Source organism: Stegostoma tigrinum, chromosome 17, assembly GCF_030684315.1.
Source record: "Stegostoma tigrinum isolate sSteTig4 chromosome 17, sSteTig4.hap1, whole genome shotgun sequence".
NCBI lineage: Eukaryota > Metazoa > Chordata > Chondrichthyes > Orectolobiformes > Stegostomatidae > Stegostoma > Stegostoma tigrinum.
In genome coordinates this window covers 7895908-7913165 of record NC_081370.1, presented here as the reverse complement: position 1 = coordinate 7913165, position 17258 = coordinate 7895908, and the positions used below count along the sequence as shown (strand labels likewise).

At 42.1% G+C, this 17258-nt stretch overlaps 1 protein-coding gene and 1 long non-coding RNA gene across 4 annotated transcripts in view; one reads left to right on the top strand and one right to left on the bottom strand.

Annotated features, from left to right (window-relative positions):
- LOC132210684 (uncharacterized) overlaps positions 1-10073 on the bottom strand; it is a 35983-nt gene extending 25910 nt beyond the window's left edge. Inside the window, exons 1-3 of one of the 3 annotated variants that reach the window (XR_009446830.1) lie at positions 8443-10073; positions 2053-2286; positions 308-614 (exon numbers count right to left, since the gene is read on the bottom strand). This is a non-coding gene — a long non-coding RNA (uncharacterized LOC132210684). Of the gene's footprint in view, positions 1-307; positions 615-1245; positions 1845-2052; positions 2287-8442 lie in introns of those variants that run through there. The other 2 variants (XR_009446828.1, XR_009446829.1) reach the window with 2 other exon arrangements.
- tkfc (triokinase/FMN cyclase) overlaps positions 8550-17258 on the top strand; it is an 83020-nt gene continuing 74311 nt past the window's right edge. The window contains exon 1 of the mRNA XM_059651915.1: positions 8550-9629. Within this exon, the coding sequence (XP_059507898.1) occupies positions 9624-9629 (6 nt within the window). The 5' untranslated portion in view covers positions 8550-9623. The remainder of the gene's footprint in view (positions 9630-17258) is intronic.

Sequence of the window (17258 nt, the reverse complement as noted above, 5' to 3'; positions counted from 1 at the left end):
GCAACACAGCAGGCCAGGCAGCATTAGAGGAGCAGGAAAGCTGACCTTTCAGGTTGGGATCCTTCTTCAGAAATGCAGTCTTCAGCATTGGCAGTTCTCTCTATGGGACACTGCTACTCTCCATGGTAAGGATAACATTTAATGAGGGTAAGTTCAGAACTCTAGAAAATTATTTTCTACCAATACCACTAGCGACTCTACATTGCTTAATAGACTCTCTGATGTAGCTACAGAACAGGGTGCCATATAATTCAGCAGTTTGCTGACAGTCACACTTTCTAAAGGTTGGGGTCATACCTACCAGAAAGAAAGATGCATTCTGATGGTTAGGGGCCAATTATTTCAGCTCCAGGACATTGCTTCAGGGATTTCTCATAGTGATGTCTTAGAATCAACCATCTTCAGCCGTTTTGTAACTGATCACCTCTCCATTATATGGCCATGATGGTGTGGGGACGCTATTGTGTGCCCATTGCTAGCCACTGTGGACAAGGGTTGTAGGCATCCATTGACAATGGAGCATGATCGGAGATGTTGAAGACTGCTGGCCAAGATGTAGGCCCAGAGGAAACTTTCATGTTGAGAATTGTTACCATCTAGTTCCTGTCCATTGCCTGGTAAGGTAGAAAACTGCATATAAATGAGGTAAAATTATGTAATTAGGAGTTGTTTACACAAACTTACTGACATATCACTATTCATTAGTGAGATTCTTGTCTCACTGTTTAAACTTTAGGGGGAAAATCAGACATTTTTTCTCATCTCTTTTTTATCTTGCCATATTTTCTCAATTGACTCAATATTCTCCACGTCATTCAGGGCCTGGGAAGTTTCCACCCTTTGTGGATTCAAGAAACAAATGAGAATGAGGATGAGGAATTGAACAAATTGAATGTTCGTGAAAAGATGGTATTGGATAAATTACTGAAAGTTGACGGATTTCTAGGAGCCATTGATCTATATCCCACAAGTGTTTAAAGTAGGGACTCAAGATATAGATTATTTCAAAAGTCTACAGATGCTGGAATAGTGCCTACAGTGGATTGTAAATGCGACCCCAGTATTTAAGAATGAAGGGACCGAAAAATGCAAAACTACAGATCTGTTAGCCTAATATCAGTTGCAGGGAAAATACTAGAATTTACTATAAACGACGTAAAGCTAGTCACTTAGAAAATGATGATCAGTTTCAGCACATATCACATGGATATATGAAGGCAAATAACATCTTACAATCCAGTTGGCATTTTATTGAGGGTGGTATGAATAGAGTAGATAAAGGTGTACAATTGGGTGTTGTGTATTTGGATTTTCAGTGGCTGTTAATAAGATCCCATACAAGGGATTAATGAACAAAACAGTAGTACATAGGATCGGGGTAACATACTGGCATAGACTGAGAATTGGTTAATGGAAAGAAAACAGAGCAGAAATAAATGGGTCATTCTCAGGTTCGCAATGTGATGAGTAGGGTATTTCAAGGGTCTGTGTTTAGATCCTAGCTGTTCACAATCTGGATCACTGATTTGAATGTGGACACCAAATTTAATATTTAAAAGTTTGCAGACAACATAATGATATAAGAATGAGTTATCAGGGTGATACAATGAGGCTTGAAGGGAATTTGGACTGGCTATGTTGCTTCTCCTTTGTTCTCTTATTCATTTAGCTTGAATATGCCATCTGATGTAGATCAGGTAAACACAATATCATCTGTACAAGTTCTTTTGATTATGAATTTATTATTTTTCTGCTCAGGCACAATGGGAATCTGTCTGTTACCCTGCTGCACTCCTGGATGTGAGCCAACCTTCTGTTTGGAAGCAGATGAACTGGAACTTGGACTGAGTAATAAAAAGCACAAAACATACAAAGCAGTGTTGTCAGCGTAGGCAATAGAACAGTTACACAGTACAGATTGCTTGCATGGACATACAAAAATATTATTCCATGAGACTACTTTGAGAATTCAAATTCTGATAATAAGGAAAGAGGCAAGTCATAAAATCAGACCCAATCTTTAGTAAATGTTTTATAAACTGAACTACATACCGTTGTTCATGAAATTGTGCTGATCTGTATCTGGTCGAATCAAACATTTCCAATTGCTTTATCAATGATCTTCTTTTTGTCAGGGAATAGGCTGTTTGCTCATGAGCTTGCAGTATTAAGGGTCACGAATATGACATCAGTCTTGGGTGATAGCGTAGTGGTGTCAAAAAGTACATCCTCACACAAATCCTTCTGAAAATCTGGACATTTCTTCCTAAAAATGTTGAACCTAATCTAATTAAAAATTTCAACAATGAGATCTTTTAAGTGAATACAAAAGGGAAATGAAACAACATTTTAATTTACTTGACAAAGGTGAAGAACTTGAAGACTTTATCACATCAAAGTAGTCTCGTGCTGAACACTACTGCTAAGCCGTAAGAATCTAAGGCTCAAAACCCCTAAACCCATACAAACTGCCATTACAAGGCAAAACAAGAAATGACATTCATTTGCAATCAGTCTAACACACATTGATAGTCGATGTGGACTTCACAAGCTTCAAAATCTCCCCCTCCCCGACTGCATCCCAAAACCAGCCCAGCTCATCCCCTCCCCCCACCGCATCCCAAAACCAGCCCAGCTCGTCCCCGCTTCCCTAACCTGTTCTTCCTCTCACCTAACCCCTCCTCCCACCTCAAGCCGCACCTCCATTTCCTACCTACTAACCTCATCCCACCTCCTTGACCTATCTGTCCTCCCCGGACTGACCTATCCCCTCCTTACCTGCCCATCTATACACTCTTCTCCACCTATCTTCTCCTCTCTCCATCTTCGGTCCACCTCCCCCTCTCTCCCTATTTATTTCAGAACCCTCTCCCCATTCCCCTCTCTGACGAAGGGTCTAGGCCCGAAACATCAGCTTTTGTGCTCCTGAGATGCTGCTTGGCCTGCTGTGTTCATCCAGCTTCACACTCACTGCTTATGCTGTTTGGCATGCAAGTAGTCCTGTTTGGTGGCTTTACCAGATTGACACCTCATCTTCAAGTATGCCTGGCATTAACCTTGGCATGCCCTCCTGCACTCTCCATTGAAATGGTATTGATCCCCTAGCTTGAAGGCAGTGGTTGAGTGGGGGATATGCCAGGCATGAGATGGCAGATTGTGCTGAAGTACAGTTCTGTTGCTCTTGATGGCCCACAATACTTCATGGATGCTCAGTCTTAATTTGCTGGATTTGGTCAAAGTTTATCCCATTTAGCACAATGATAGTGCCACACCATACAATGGAGGTTATTCTCAATATGAAGGCGGCACTACGTCTCCACAAGGACTGGTCCCTCTCACCAATATGGTCATGGACAGATGCACCTGGCATATTGGTACGGATGAGGTCAAGTATGCTTTTCCCTCTTGTTGATTCCCCCACTACCTGATGTAAACCCAGTCTAGCAGCTATGTCCTTTAGAATCTGACCAGCTCAATTAGTAATCTGCTGCTGATCCACTCTTGGTGGTGGGCATTGAAATCCCCCATCAAGCGTACATTTGCGTCCATGCCATCCTCAGTGCTTTCTCTAAGTGTTGTTCGACATGGAGGAGTACCGATTCATCAGCTGAGGGAGGATAGCACATTTTCTTGCCCATTTTTAACCTGAATCTATGAAACCTCATGGGGTCCGGAGTCAATGTTGAAGACTTCTGGAGCAATTCCCTCCTGACTATATACCACTGTGCCTGATGGGTCTGTCCTGCCGGTGAGACAGTACATATCCAGAGATGGCGACGGTGGTGTCAAGAGTATTCTCTGTAAGGTATGATTCCATGAGTATGACAATGTCAGGCTGTCGCTGGATGAAGCTGTGAGGCAGTTCTCACAATTTTTGCACTCGCCCCACCGACAGGGCTGTTTCTGCCATCATCTTTTCCGGTGCATAGGTTGATGCCAGGTGATCCATCTGGTTTATGAATGGATGCGAAAGAAAAATAAGTGATGAAGGTCTGTAAGATATGATTGTTATTTGCGCACTTAGGTTCTAAACTGGAGAAAAATTAGATTACAGTTCAGTTCTGTGAATGTCCCTTTTTCTCGTGAAGGGTGGAAATCATTTTGAACAGTGAGTTCAAAACAGCATTTACAAAAAGTGTGACTTTAGCTGGATGACTAGCATTTGACACCTGGCAAAATAATTACAAGTTGTCAGCATAGTGGACAGAAGGCCCAAAACAAGTTCATGGAGGGGAAGAAGCATAATAGCAGAGTTGCTTTTATTAGCTGTCTTCAAGCGCCCATATTGGAGACAAATGTTCCCTTTAAGCTGTACAGCTGTAGGAGAAATTAGCTCGAACGTAGCTAGAGAAAAGTTCTGAGAAGACAGTTCCAGAAGATGGAGGTTATGGAGGTTTCAGAGAGGACATCAGCCTCCAGGGTGCTGAAGACATGACTTTAGGAAGACCATGTTAAGTAAGAAGTGAACTAAACAGTTTGTTATAAAGGTGTTGGAGAGATATTATCTAAAGAAAACAGCATTGAGTAAATGCACTGAATTTTTCAAAAGGAAATTGATTATAACCATTTCAGCAAAACCAAGTACTTTAGTGCTGAGATAAAGGTAACTCCTGATAGCTGTCAGTGTGTCTGTAAGATTACTGCTGAGATAATAGGGATGCATCCTTCATTCTGATGTGTCAGAAGTCACTGATGTAGCATGCTGGAAAATGATCCTGCTTATTGACTCTGCGTCATGAAAGTTAAAGTTTAAAATAAGTACACAAAACTCATCAAGTTACTTGATTTTCAGCCTGAGATTTATAGAAAGCATGAACCATCATTCTGTACTCAACGAAAATTACTATTTATTACAAATAATTAGAAACTAGCTACAGGTAAACAGTTATAACAGTAATAACTAACATTTTTATCTCCTTGAAAAAAACGCTTGAATGAAAGTGACAACTGCAAAGAAGTTCAGTAGTCTTTGTTCACAAGGTCTGTTGAGTTGATTCTTCCTGATCAGGTTACCCAGTGGCTTCTCTTTTCTGAATGCTTTCACAAGTTTACTGGAGGAACAAGGTGGCTAGTTCACATATAAAATGACTGACTCATCAATTAAAATTCACAGCTTACAGAAACTGCTGAAGGAAAGGTAAACTGGTTTTCTTCAGATTTAAAAGTGGGTTTTGTCAGCAGGAAACAGAGGGACAGCTCCTGAGATGGTGCAGATCTGATCACTTCTTTATACCTGGTTTCTAACCCTATATTCAATTACCTGATAACCAATCACACGGTTGCTGGCAGGCAAAATGGCCTTTGTCATCTTTAACTAGTCACTAGTCTATAGATGAATCGACTTCATGTTGCCAACCAAAGCTCTATTTGAATACAGCCCTGGGCTCCAGTTCATCTGCAACCTAAATTTCAATCATTGGCAGCATTTGTGGGGAGAAAGCAGAATTAATGTTTCAGGTCTCATCAGAACTCGATACAGTTCTCTTGAAAAATCACCTGACTTGAATCGTTAATACTGCTTTCTCCCAACTGACATTGCCAGACATGTTGAGTTTTACCAGCAATTTCTGTTTTTGTTTCAGATTTCCAACATCCAGTTGTTTTATTTCAGATATGAACTCGAATGACTGGAGGAAGAAGTGTTTATAAAAGGGTAGTAAACTGAATGGGGTACAGTGTAATATGTATATGCTAATAATGTGGATTTGAATTTCTGTTGATATGCAGATTTTTTTTAACAGGTCAATGAAAAGACAGTGGAACAATGCATTTGTTTGGTAGTCTCATTTCTTGTGCTAACTGCTTGTACATTGGTGACCACACATGCAGGGTTTGTGACTGTTAAGTTCCAGTTCCTGTTTTGGATATTGTTTGTAGTAGTTGACGAGAAGCCTGCTGAAAGAAAGGAACTTGACTGGTCAATTCTCTTGGGTCTGGGAAAAGAATCCTTTTTGTGGCCCTGTATGGTATCTGGAGCCCTAGACTAGCTGCTTTGCAAGAGAACCCTCTGAAATGGATCAACGATATTTCCTGAATGACTGCATTTGCAAAGATTCCCAGAGACAACAGTATGTATCAGCAATATCCACATTTGTATACTAGATCATTAGACCAGCAGTCATTTGAACATGTCAAACTTTTATCCTTTTTTGCCTTGAAGACTTATTAGCCAAAATTATTTATTCTTGAAAACTGAATATGTACAGAGAATGTTTAATATTGCTCTTATCAAACCTGTGTAAATCTATATTTTGGGATATGTAGAGTGGTAAACATTTATATTTTTGTGATATAAACTGAATGCATTAGCCAATTTTGACTTTTACTTTGATAAGTTTTATTTTATAATAAATCAATTACAATTTTATTAAAGGAGCCTGATTGATAGATCTTTTTGTCTAATGTGGAGAAAGTGTATGATAGGCCGCATCTGGAACTGAATAAAACAATTAACGTTATAAAAAAGTACAGTGAATGCTAGAAATCTGCAACAAAGACAGAATACTGGAGAAACACAGCAGGTCTGGTAAAATCTGTGGAAGAGAAGCAGTGTTAAAGTTATTAGCATTTTCTGCGTAAATGTATGTTGTAATGGTGGAGTAGTGAGACTACAGAAAGACAGTGCAATCCTTGCAAATCTGTCATAGCAGATAGTTAAATGAGTTGGAAGAGTGATGTTTGATTGAGTATTTTTTGCATTCTCAATATAAGGGCAAATCTTCAAAAGGAGTGGCAATGACAGCTACCTTTTCACACAGCCTACTGAGAGTTCCACGTTTCTGGCCCAAACTTCCCACTTGAGCCTGTTTAGAAACTTGGAACTGATGAGGAAACCTTATAGTGAAGTGCCGGAGGCCAAACCAAATCCTTTTTAAAGTAATTATTTCCAGGGTTGAAATGCCACAAAGGTACTTTGACAAGCCACAGTGAAAGGTGCTTAAGAAGGTGGAGTTGGGTGGGTGATGGGGGAGGATGGCAGATAAATTGTGAGCAGATAGCCTGCAGTTATTTGGATGGGGGTTAAAGTGGGTCAGGTGGGCGGTTAGCTATCAAGGAGTATATGGTTGGTGAGGTCAGGTATTCCAGGAGTCTGCAGACCAATTAGTGCAGGTTTTGGCCCCTCAAACTTTTCCTGGCTAACTATAAAGTAACTATTACCCTATTAAGTCTCTGTCTTTAACTCAGAGTTGGGAAGATTAAACTTCCCAGGCAATTAGGGCAGTGCCTCAGTACTTCGAAGGTTCCCATATATTGATGGTCTTCCACTTGTTTGCCAGAAACTACGAGCCCATGATTTTGAAGCTTATAAGAAACTACGTATATTTTTTCGCCAACACAAGGGTAAGAATATTAAGACAATAAGATAGAGGAGCAGAATTAGCCCATTTGGACCATTGAATCAACTGTCATTTGGTCATAACTGATACATTTCTAAACCCCATTCTCCTGCCTTCTCCCTGTAACTTTTGATCCACTTACTAATCAATAACCTGTCTCTGTCTTAAACACACTCAATGAATTGGTTTTAGAGATAATAGGAACTGCAGATGCTGGAGAATCCAAGATAACAAAGTGTGGAGCTGGATGAACACAGCAGGCCAAGCAGCATCTTAGGAGCACAAAAGCTGACGTTTCGGGCCCAGAACTCAATGATTTGGCCTTTACAGCTTTCTGTGGCAATGAGTTCCACAGATTCACTATCCTCTGGTTGAAGACATTCCTCCTCATCTCAGTTCTAAAGGGTTATCCTCTCAATCTGACCAGTGACCTTGAATCCTAGTCTCTCTTTCCAGTGGAAACAGCTTCTCCATGTCCACTCTAACCAGGCATTTCAGTATCGGCCGCTTTTGGAATACTGCATTCAGTTCTGGTCTCCCTGCTATAGGAAAGATACTGTTAAACTTCAAAGGGCACAGAAAAAATTTATAAGGACGTTGCCGGGTTTGCAGGGTTTGCGTTACAGGGAAGGGGTGAACAGCCTGGGGCCACTATCCCTGGAGCATTGGTGCTGAAGAGATGACCTTAATGAAGGTTTATAAAATCATGAGGGGCATGGATACGACGAATAGCCAAAGTCTTTTCCCACGGGTGGAGGAACTCAAAACTAGGCAACATAGGTTTAAGTTGAAAGGGACAGTTTTAAAAAGGACCTAAAGGCAACTTTTTCATGTAGAAGGTGGTGTGTGTATGAAATGCGCTGCCAGAGGAAGTGGCAAAGGCTGGTACAATGACAATATTTAGAAGGCATGGGTATGTGATAGGAAGGGTTTAGATTTATTTGCTGTCACATGTACTAAGTATAGGAATACATAAGTACAGCAAAAGTGCACAAAGTCGCCATTCAATAGCGCCCACTTGGTTACAAGGTCCAGAATTAAAAGATTTTAACAGAGCCAAAATGTAAGCAACGTAAAAATAAAAGTCCAGATCCCCAAGTCCTACCTCCACAGTAGTGCTGCTCCAATCGCTAGGTCACCCAGGAGGCAGCTTCGGATATGCGAAAGGCCCACTCTCACCATCGACTGCTGCTGCCTCACCGTCCGCACTCGCCGCCACTACCTCACTGGTGAACCGGCCCACTCTTGATCCGCTATGGTTGCTTCAGCTCGGGCTCAATCTGCCGTTGCTGCAGGACACGGCCTGTGCATTCAGCTCCCACCATGCGGATTCCTGCTCGCAACCAAGCTTCTGCCTGACTCCTTAGGTGGTTAGTTAAAAAGGCGGGCGGGGGAGGAATAGATTTAGTGCAGAGGGGAGAGAGAAAAAAACTGGCAAGCAGAGTGGAATTGCAAAGTACCCTGTCACCATCATGTCACGTAGGTCAGGTAGGTCCAATGCTAGCAAATGGAACTAGATTAATTTCGGCTATCATGCTGGCATCGGCTGGTTGGACCGAAGGGTCTGTCTCTGTGCTGCATGCTGCAAGTTTCAATGAGATCCCTCATTGCGGGTCGGATCAGGGACTGACAGGGAACGGGTAGTTTGTAGAGACAAATAGTTACCCAAGAGTCAAGAGTAGATTATCCCAAATTTCATTGGAACCCTCCGAATTCATGACTCGAAACGGAGACTTTCCACGCGTATCGTTCACAGGCAATTTCTTCAGTGTCGGCTGCAATGGGGATTCCCGCGTGGTCCCAACGATCAGGACTCCCGCCTCCGCCGGAATAACAACCATCAGGCCTATCAGCATAACGGCGGCGTACTTCTGTCACCGCTTGGGTACAAAGACTGTAATAAACTGGTCTGTAAATGCTTGCGGGTCTGGGCTGATTGTTTCCACGACCCCCGGGGTCAGTTCTGTTTGAGCGGGGAGGTCCGGGTGCAGACGGCGCGCTCTCGCTCGCGCCGCGGGGCTGTTTCAAAACTCCGGCAGCATTCTAGCACCAACCGTCACCCGCCCGGAGACAGAGACAGGCACCCTTCCCTTCCCTTCCCCTCTCCCACAGACACTCTTACCAAGGGACAGGTAGAGAGACAGCAACACACTCCTCACCACCCACCCCCTCCGAGGCTCCCCCCGTCCACCACCTCACCTCGCTGTCCTCTCCAGGTCAAAGGGCAGCAACGCTCGGATCGCCCGCTGACTTGGCTTCGGACATTTTCATCGCCCGGCCTGAAGGATGCACGTAAGCGGCGGGCTGGAGGTTCGGTGGTGGGGGGAGGCGTTTGGGTTTGAATTGAATCCAAGCTTCGCGGGTGGGCGGAGGAGGGGGTCGCGGTAAGAAGACATCAAACGGACGGGAATAACACTGCTCTCTCCCCCCGTACTGTGAAACTGATCCGATGCGGATGCCAGCCTGGGCACTTGGGGAAAGTGATTGTCGCCATGGGCCAGGTGATAGGAGTGAGCAACTTTCGGGCCACCCCATACACCCCAGGGGGGAATGCCTGTTCTTTCCTTTCTGTCAGTCTCACATTCGCACTTAATCCGCAATGTCAACGTCCTTTCTTATCCCCCAGCCCCCAGCATTCTGTAGCACCCTGCACACTTCCGGAAGAGGAACCTGGAGTCGAAACATGATCTTGGTCTCTCTGGATGGATGCAGCCTGACCCGCTGTGAATGTTATACCAGGCCCCTGATATATCGGGACTTGAAGGATCAGAGCTTCAGCGTGGTCAAAATGTCAGTTTGAACTTAATTTAAAAAAAAGAATTTTACGAAACCCAACGTTGAACCAATTGCGCGTGGCTACCCATGGATTGGCTCTAACCAGTTGCAAACCTGGGAAGATCTTCGTTAGATATTGTGGCTTGGGATTGTCGTTGCAGTGGTGCGGTGTAGAATTACCAGGCAGAAATCCCTGTAAAATTGAAACTGCGGAAAATGTGTGGGAACTGGTGGCATTCACCCGGCGGTTTAAAAAAAATCCCTACTTCTGAGTTAAAGACAGAGACTTGAGTAGATTCTCGTCTCTTCCCAAAACTCATCACACTTTTTATATTACAAGTGCAGATCCTTGGAGCCAAGCAATTGGTCCCTCATTTGCTGAGTTTTAAGGTAATCAACCTCTTCCCCCCGCCCCTCCTGCAAGAGGTGACATACCAAGTGAAGAGTCATTTAGACATGAAACATTAACTTTCTCTACCTCCATGGATGCTGCCTGAACCGCTATCATCTCTCCAGATTTTATTGTTTTCGGTTCAGATTCCAGCATCTGCAGTAATTTGCTCCTACGCCTGGGTAGTGTGCAGCGCAGTTTATGTCTCATCACAGTGCATAAGGGAATTGTGACTGAGGGGCTAGCACTGGAGATCGGCAGCATAAGCTTGTGCTGAATGTGCTCAGTGATGAGCAATCATCAATCTCTCGTTAGTATTTAATTGTTCACACTCATCACTGAACCCCCACCACATATCTGACCACCTGACAGCATCCCCCTGACACACGCTGACTTCTCCATGCCTCCCAACATAGCCCATAGACAACCAGTTTCCCCCCTGCATCCGCAAAATAAACACAATCCCCCCATGGACACCCAATTCTTAATTCTGGAACTAACACGCAACTCCTAAATCCTACCTATCCAATACACTTGGCCCGTCAGGCCCCACATTCCCATTCAACCCAATACAGGGTTGAACTGCACATCCAATGTAGACCGTCACCAATTTGCCTATCCCCGAACTACCTTAGGTCTCGCTACACGGCTAGCATATTATCTCAGCTCCTTACCTACCTTACCACCATATTTATCTACCACTTTGATGATCAGCCCATTAACACTCTACTCACCCATCACCTTTTCCACTCTATCAGTCTACACTTCTGCCAACTGCCACGTTTGCACCCTACCAACCTGTCACCATATCACCCTGCCAGTTCTACCTACCAATCACCTTATTGTGCCAATCTGTGACTCTGCTGCTCTACCTTGATACCACCCTCCTGCACCTCACATTTTGCACCCTTCTCTCTAACTCATATTACCTCTTCCTGCTCACTCCCTTGGGTATTCTGTACTAACATCTTGACAAGCTGAACAACACCAAGTCAAGGTTATATTTTACACAACATTCTAAGCAGGAAGGTAGCCTTCTGTACAAAGTGCCCAGATTCTCCTTATTTTTGGCAGGACCTTTTCTCCCAGCTATACCAGGGTGAACCTTGGTGTTATTTTAAAAATAGTGTTAGACCTCACAGGGGTAGTACATGAGAAACCAAACCCGGCAATTCTCAGAGTTGTTAGTAAAGTTAAAGATTTTATAAAAGTACCTGAAATTTCCCAACTAATCTGCCTAATCTTACAAAGTCTAATCAGCTACTTGTTGCTGGTCACATCTCCCTTTTGTACTCAGCCGCTGGCTCCAACTTATTTGCAGTAATCTCCTGTCCTGTTAAAATGAATGACCTTGTAAACAGTATTTACAATGCCAAGTAACTTGATTTTAGGAAGTGCAGTAATCCTTTCCAGAATCCTTGGTTTTTAAAACAGCCCTTTTCCCATTTCAGTCCACAATCAAAAATGTTGAAAAAGGAAAAAATACAGTATTTACAGAAGTTCCCTCACTCAGTGTCGGAAACCTCATCTCTACAAACTGGGAATCAATCCTTAACAGCATCTTGCTTGATGATTTACCCAAAAATAGTCGTCTTTTTCTGCTTTGCATTAATCATCTGTCGTGCATCTTGCTTCCAGATCTGTCTGACTCTGTAAGAGTCTGTTTACCACAGGATCACCTACCTTCCCCATTGTACTGTCATACAATTTTTCATACATATTGTCATACATTGGTCATAACTTAAGATCACCGATAAACACTTCAAAGTTTCAGTTCTAGCATGTTTTTAAAAAGAGGACCTGTACCACCATGCAAATGACTACAGATGTAAATTCAGTAGGGTCTGGAGAGAGAACCGCTGGAATGTCACACCTCGTAAAATGTCAAGGAAACTTCAAAGGGATGAACTTAAAAAGGAGAATATGCAATATAAATTGATAAGGATTCTTCTAGGGGTTATCTCTGATTGTGAATGTGATTGAAGCAAAAAAAACAGCTTCTGCACAATAATTGTTTTTTTGATCTTTTAAAATATACAAGAATGAGTTAAAAAGACAGCTCAGCCCTGGTCTTTGGGTGCTAGTGGAGGAAGTTGTGCTAGTGAGCTGAGGTGCTCTTGTGTGTCACTGGACTGAGGTATTCATGTGTTCTCGCCTGGACCTTTTCTAAAGAAGGGTCCTGAACTGAAAGATCAGCTTTCCTGCTTCTCTGATGCTGCCTGGCCTGCTGTGTTCCTTCAGCTCTACACCTTGAAACTTCAAACAGTGATGTGCTGTGTAGGTCACAGCTGAGGAACCACCTACAGCATCACAGATAAAGGAGTCTCTTCCTCCTATGTACTTGTAGCCAGTAGCCAGTTAATGAAATCAGCGCAAAAAATGACTTTCTGAATTCAATGTCAAAAGGAAGGAGGACAAAAAAATTTCAATTCATCTGCAAAGCCAAGAACACAAAATCAACCATTCATCTATTAACATTTCACTATGTACTTTAAACAAAGAACCCTTTGAGACTGCTGCGTATACTTTTATACTATTTTTTAAAAAATCATTTCTCATTTCTAATCTGTGTGTGGTGTATCACTATTTCTTTACATGTTTAGTTATGAATAAACTCTGTTTTATTAACTCAAGAAAACTTGGTTAAATTGGCTCATTTTGTCTTGGAGAATGACATCTACAAGGGAGGGATCCTTTTATTTTGAAATAACCTTGTTGCAACCAATCCAAGATGTGGTTGAATAAAGAACTGGAATGATTTATCCCTCCTCATTCAGAAACTTACTGATTCAGGATATCCTATCTGGCTCCGTGATAACTTTGGGGGACCTTGTCCAGGGTCGGGTCATAACAGAATATTAAAACTTGCACTTTTTACTTTCAATATGTTTTCACTGGGCCACTGTTCCCATGACAACCAACTCACATGGGATTGTCTCCAGGCTCAATTCATAGCTATTCAACTCCCCTCCTCTCAACTACTCCATTCGACTTTAAATTAATATAGACAGTTTACAACATAAAGTGCAGTAGTCTTAACAATTGTCCTGTCAAATTTCACTAACCCGGTGCCGTTAGCTCATATTGCTTGAGATCTCATCCAATCAAGTACATTCACAAATTTGTACCCTCACCTTATGCTACTAAATAAAATTAGGTCACCACTTAATCATCCTGTCTACTTTAAATAAGGTGACAATGCAAGGCGCTTTAAACACTGCTGTCCTTGCAATCAGTGTAATTATTCTGTCAAACAAGATTTTGTGATTCATGCCAATGGCAGTGAATTCCAATCCTTTCCAGCCCATTTGTATTGTAATTTTGCCATAATAGGGTTGCTGCTACTTCCTTGTTTCGAAGGCTGGAGTGAATACATTGCAGTTATTTTTGGGATATTTAGCTTCACTGTATGTATAGAAATCTCTAATTTGGGAAGGAAAATAGTTCTAAATCAAAAATGCCCAAAACAAAGTGTAAGCAAGAAAGATGTATTAGTACAGTGTCTTTCATTATCTCTGGATGTTTCTAATAGTTTACAGCCACTAAAGCACTTTTGAAGTGCAGTCATAATTCTAGTGTTTTTTTTCATCTCCCTCACCATTATTAATCCTGGTGTAGTTGAAAAGTAGTCTGCATCAGCTAATTATTGCAAGCAACAACAACATAAGTTACCAGACCATGTATTTTAGATGCTGATCAAGGACAAACATTGTTCGCAACAGAGGACAGGGCCCCTTTGAAATACTGTAGAATCACTTGCATGTACCTCGAGTGGGCAAATAGGCATTAGTTTAACATCCCCAAGAGACAGAATCTTTTACTGTATAGCACAGAATTGCCAGCTTAGATAACATAGTCATGTCTTGTTGTAGGACTTGAATCCAAACTATCTTGCACTGATGTCTATTTCCTAGTCATCTGGAGAATGCAGCTTACTAGAGGATTGGGAAGGAGCTATTCCATCGTGCATTTTTAATAAGTTTTCTCACTAACTAATTTGGTCATTTGCAGCAAGATGATAGGAACAGCACAGAATCAGGGGTGTGAGGCTAGTGTACGTTTTGGAGTCCAACCCTGTGATTTGTAACAACCCCATAACCTTCCAAGATTCAGTATGTCTTCATAAAGGGGAAATCATGCCTGACAAATTTATTAGAATTCTTTGGTGGAGTTAACAAGTAAGATTGATAAAAGGAGCCAGTAAACCTATTGTATTTGGATTTCTAAAAGACATTTCGTCAGATAACATGTTAGGCTGCCTCATGAGAGTCCACTTGTTAGGAGTAGTAAAATTGGCATGAGTAAATGATCAGTCAACTAATAGAAGACAGAGAAGATAAGGAGGACATTTTCAGGATGGCAATCTGTAATCAGTGGACTGCCACAGTGATTAGCGCTGGGGCTACAATTATTTTCAATATGTACTAATGAATTAGCTGAAAGGAATGTACTGTTGCTGAGTTTGCAGATAACACAAAAACAAGTGAGTGGTAGTAGGTGACAGAACACATCTGGAGAGAGATAGATTAAGTGATTAGACAAAAACCTTATTGAAAAAAATGTAAGTTTCTTAAACGGCTTGATAGGATAAAAGTAGAGAGGTAGTTTCCCCTTGTGGGAGAGTCTAGGACATGATCTCAGAAAGGGGTTGGTTGTTTAAGACAAGGGATGAGGAGAATTCCTTTTCTCAGAAAGTAGTAAATCCATGCAATTTTTTTTATGAGAGAAGGCTTTTGAGCCAGGTTATATGAATACACAAGGCTGGGATAGACTTTTAAGTAGTAAGGAGAACGAAGGTTATGATGAAGAGGTAACATGGTAGGATTGAGGATTATCAGATCAGCCATGATTTCAGTGAATGGTGGAACAGATTTGATGGGCTGAATGGCATGCTTGTTTTTCTGTGTCTTGTGGTCTTATATTTATGCTCATTTAATTGTAACCTCTTAAACATCCCTAGTTTTAATCACTTCAGTTGTTGTGACTGAAATACCTGGAATTCCTTTCCTAAAACCCTCCCTCAAGTTCTCCTTCAAGGCACACTTGAAACCCACTTCACTGGCAAAACTTTTGGTCATCTTCCCTAATATCTCCTCACATAGTTTGGTGTTATACTTTGTTTTCTTAATTCTTTCATGGGATATGAGCATCACTAGTGAGCCCAGCATTTGTTTCTTACCCCTATATTTCTCTTGAGAAGGCAGTGGTTTGAGCCTTTTGAACCACTACTATCTACGAGGTGACCCAGCGATAGTGAAGGTGTGCTGGTATAATTCACATTTAGGATCCACAGCACTGTATGGAGGCATGTTCAAGGACTATGACCAGCAACAGTGGAGACAAAATTCCATTCAGGTCAGGATGGTTTGCAGCTTGGAGGGGAACATGCAGGTGGTGGTATTCCCTTGGGTCTCATGGCATTATACTTCTAAGTGGTAAAGATTACAGTTTCAAAGTGGTGTGGAAGGAGCTTTGGTGAATTGCTACACTTTTGATTTCCTCCAAATGTAATTATATATTAAAAGTTTATTTGCCTTTTTTGTGTCTTTTTTTCCCTGAAATGTTATATATAGAATAGTGCATAGAACATTACAGCAAGTACAGGCCCTTCGGCCCTAGATGTTGTGCCGACCTGTCATACCCATCTCAAGCCCATCTAACCTACAACTATTCCATGTACGTCCATATGCTTGTCCAATGACGACTTAAATGTACCTAAAGTTGGCGAATCTACTACTGTTGCAGGCAAAGCGTTCCATTCCCTTACTACTCTCTGAGTAAAGAAACTACCTCTGACATCTGCCCTACACCTTTCACCCCTCAATTTAAAGCTATGCCCCCTCGTGCTCGCCGTCACCATCCTAGGAAAAAGGCTCTCCCTATCCACCCTATCTAACCCTCTGATTATTTTATATGTTTCAATTAAGTCACCTCTCAACCTTCTTCTCTCTAATGAAAACAGCCTCAAGTCCCTCAGCCTTTCCTCGTAAGACCTTCCCTCCATACCAGGCAACATCCTAGTAAATCTCCTCTGCACCCTTTCCAAAGCTTCCACATCCTTCTTATAATGCAGTGACCAGAACTATACACAATACGCCGCACCAGAGTTTTGTACAGCTTCACCATAACCTCTTGGTTCCGGAACTCGAGCCCTCTATTAATAAAAACTAAAACACTGTATGCCTTCTTAATAGCCCTGTCAACCTGGGTGGCAACTTTCAAGGATCTGTGTACATGGACACCGAGATCTCTCTGCTCATCTACACTGCTAAGAATCTTACCATTAGCTGTGTACTTTGCCTTCTGGTTACCCATACCAAAGTGCATCACCTCACACTTGTCTGCATTAAACTCCATTTGCCAACTCTAAGTATACTACACTATGTCTTGAATATGCAGTACAGATTGTGCTCACTGCCCTAGGTAATGGAGGAAGTGAATATTTAAGTTGGTAAATGGAGTGCCAATCACGCAGGCTGCATTTCCCTGAATTGTGCCAATTTTATTGAGCTTTTTAAGTCATTTTGGAGGCCTGCTCACCCAACTGAGTGGAGGCTATTCTGTCATCATTCTGACTTAACAGTGTTGGATAAGCTTTGAGGATTCAACAGCTAAGTTACTTGTGCAGATGTCCTAGTCTCTGGCATGCTGTAGTGGTAAAGTGTGCTGGTCCAGATAAGTTTCTGGCCAATGGTAATCTGCAGGATGTTGATAGTGTGGTGTTCAGCGATGGTAGTGTCATTAAATATAAAGGG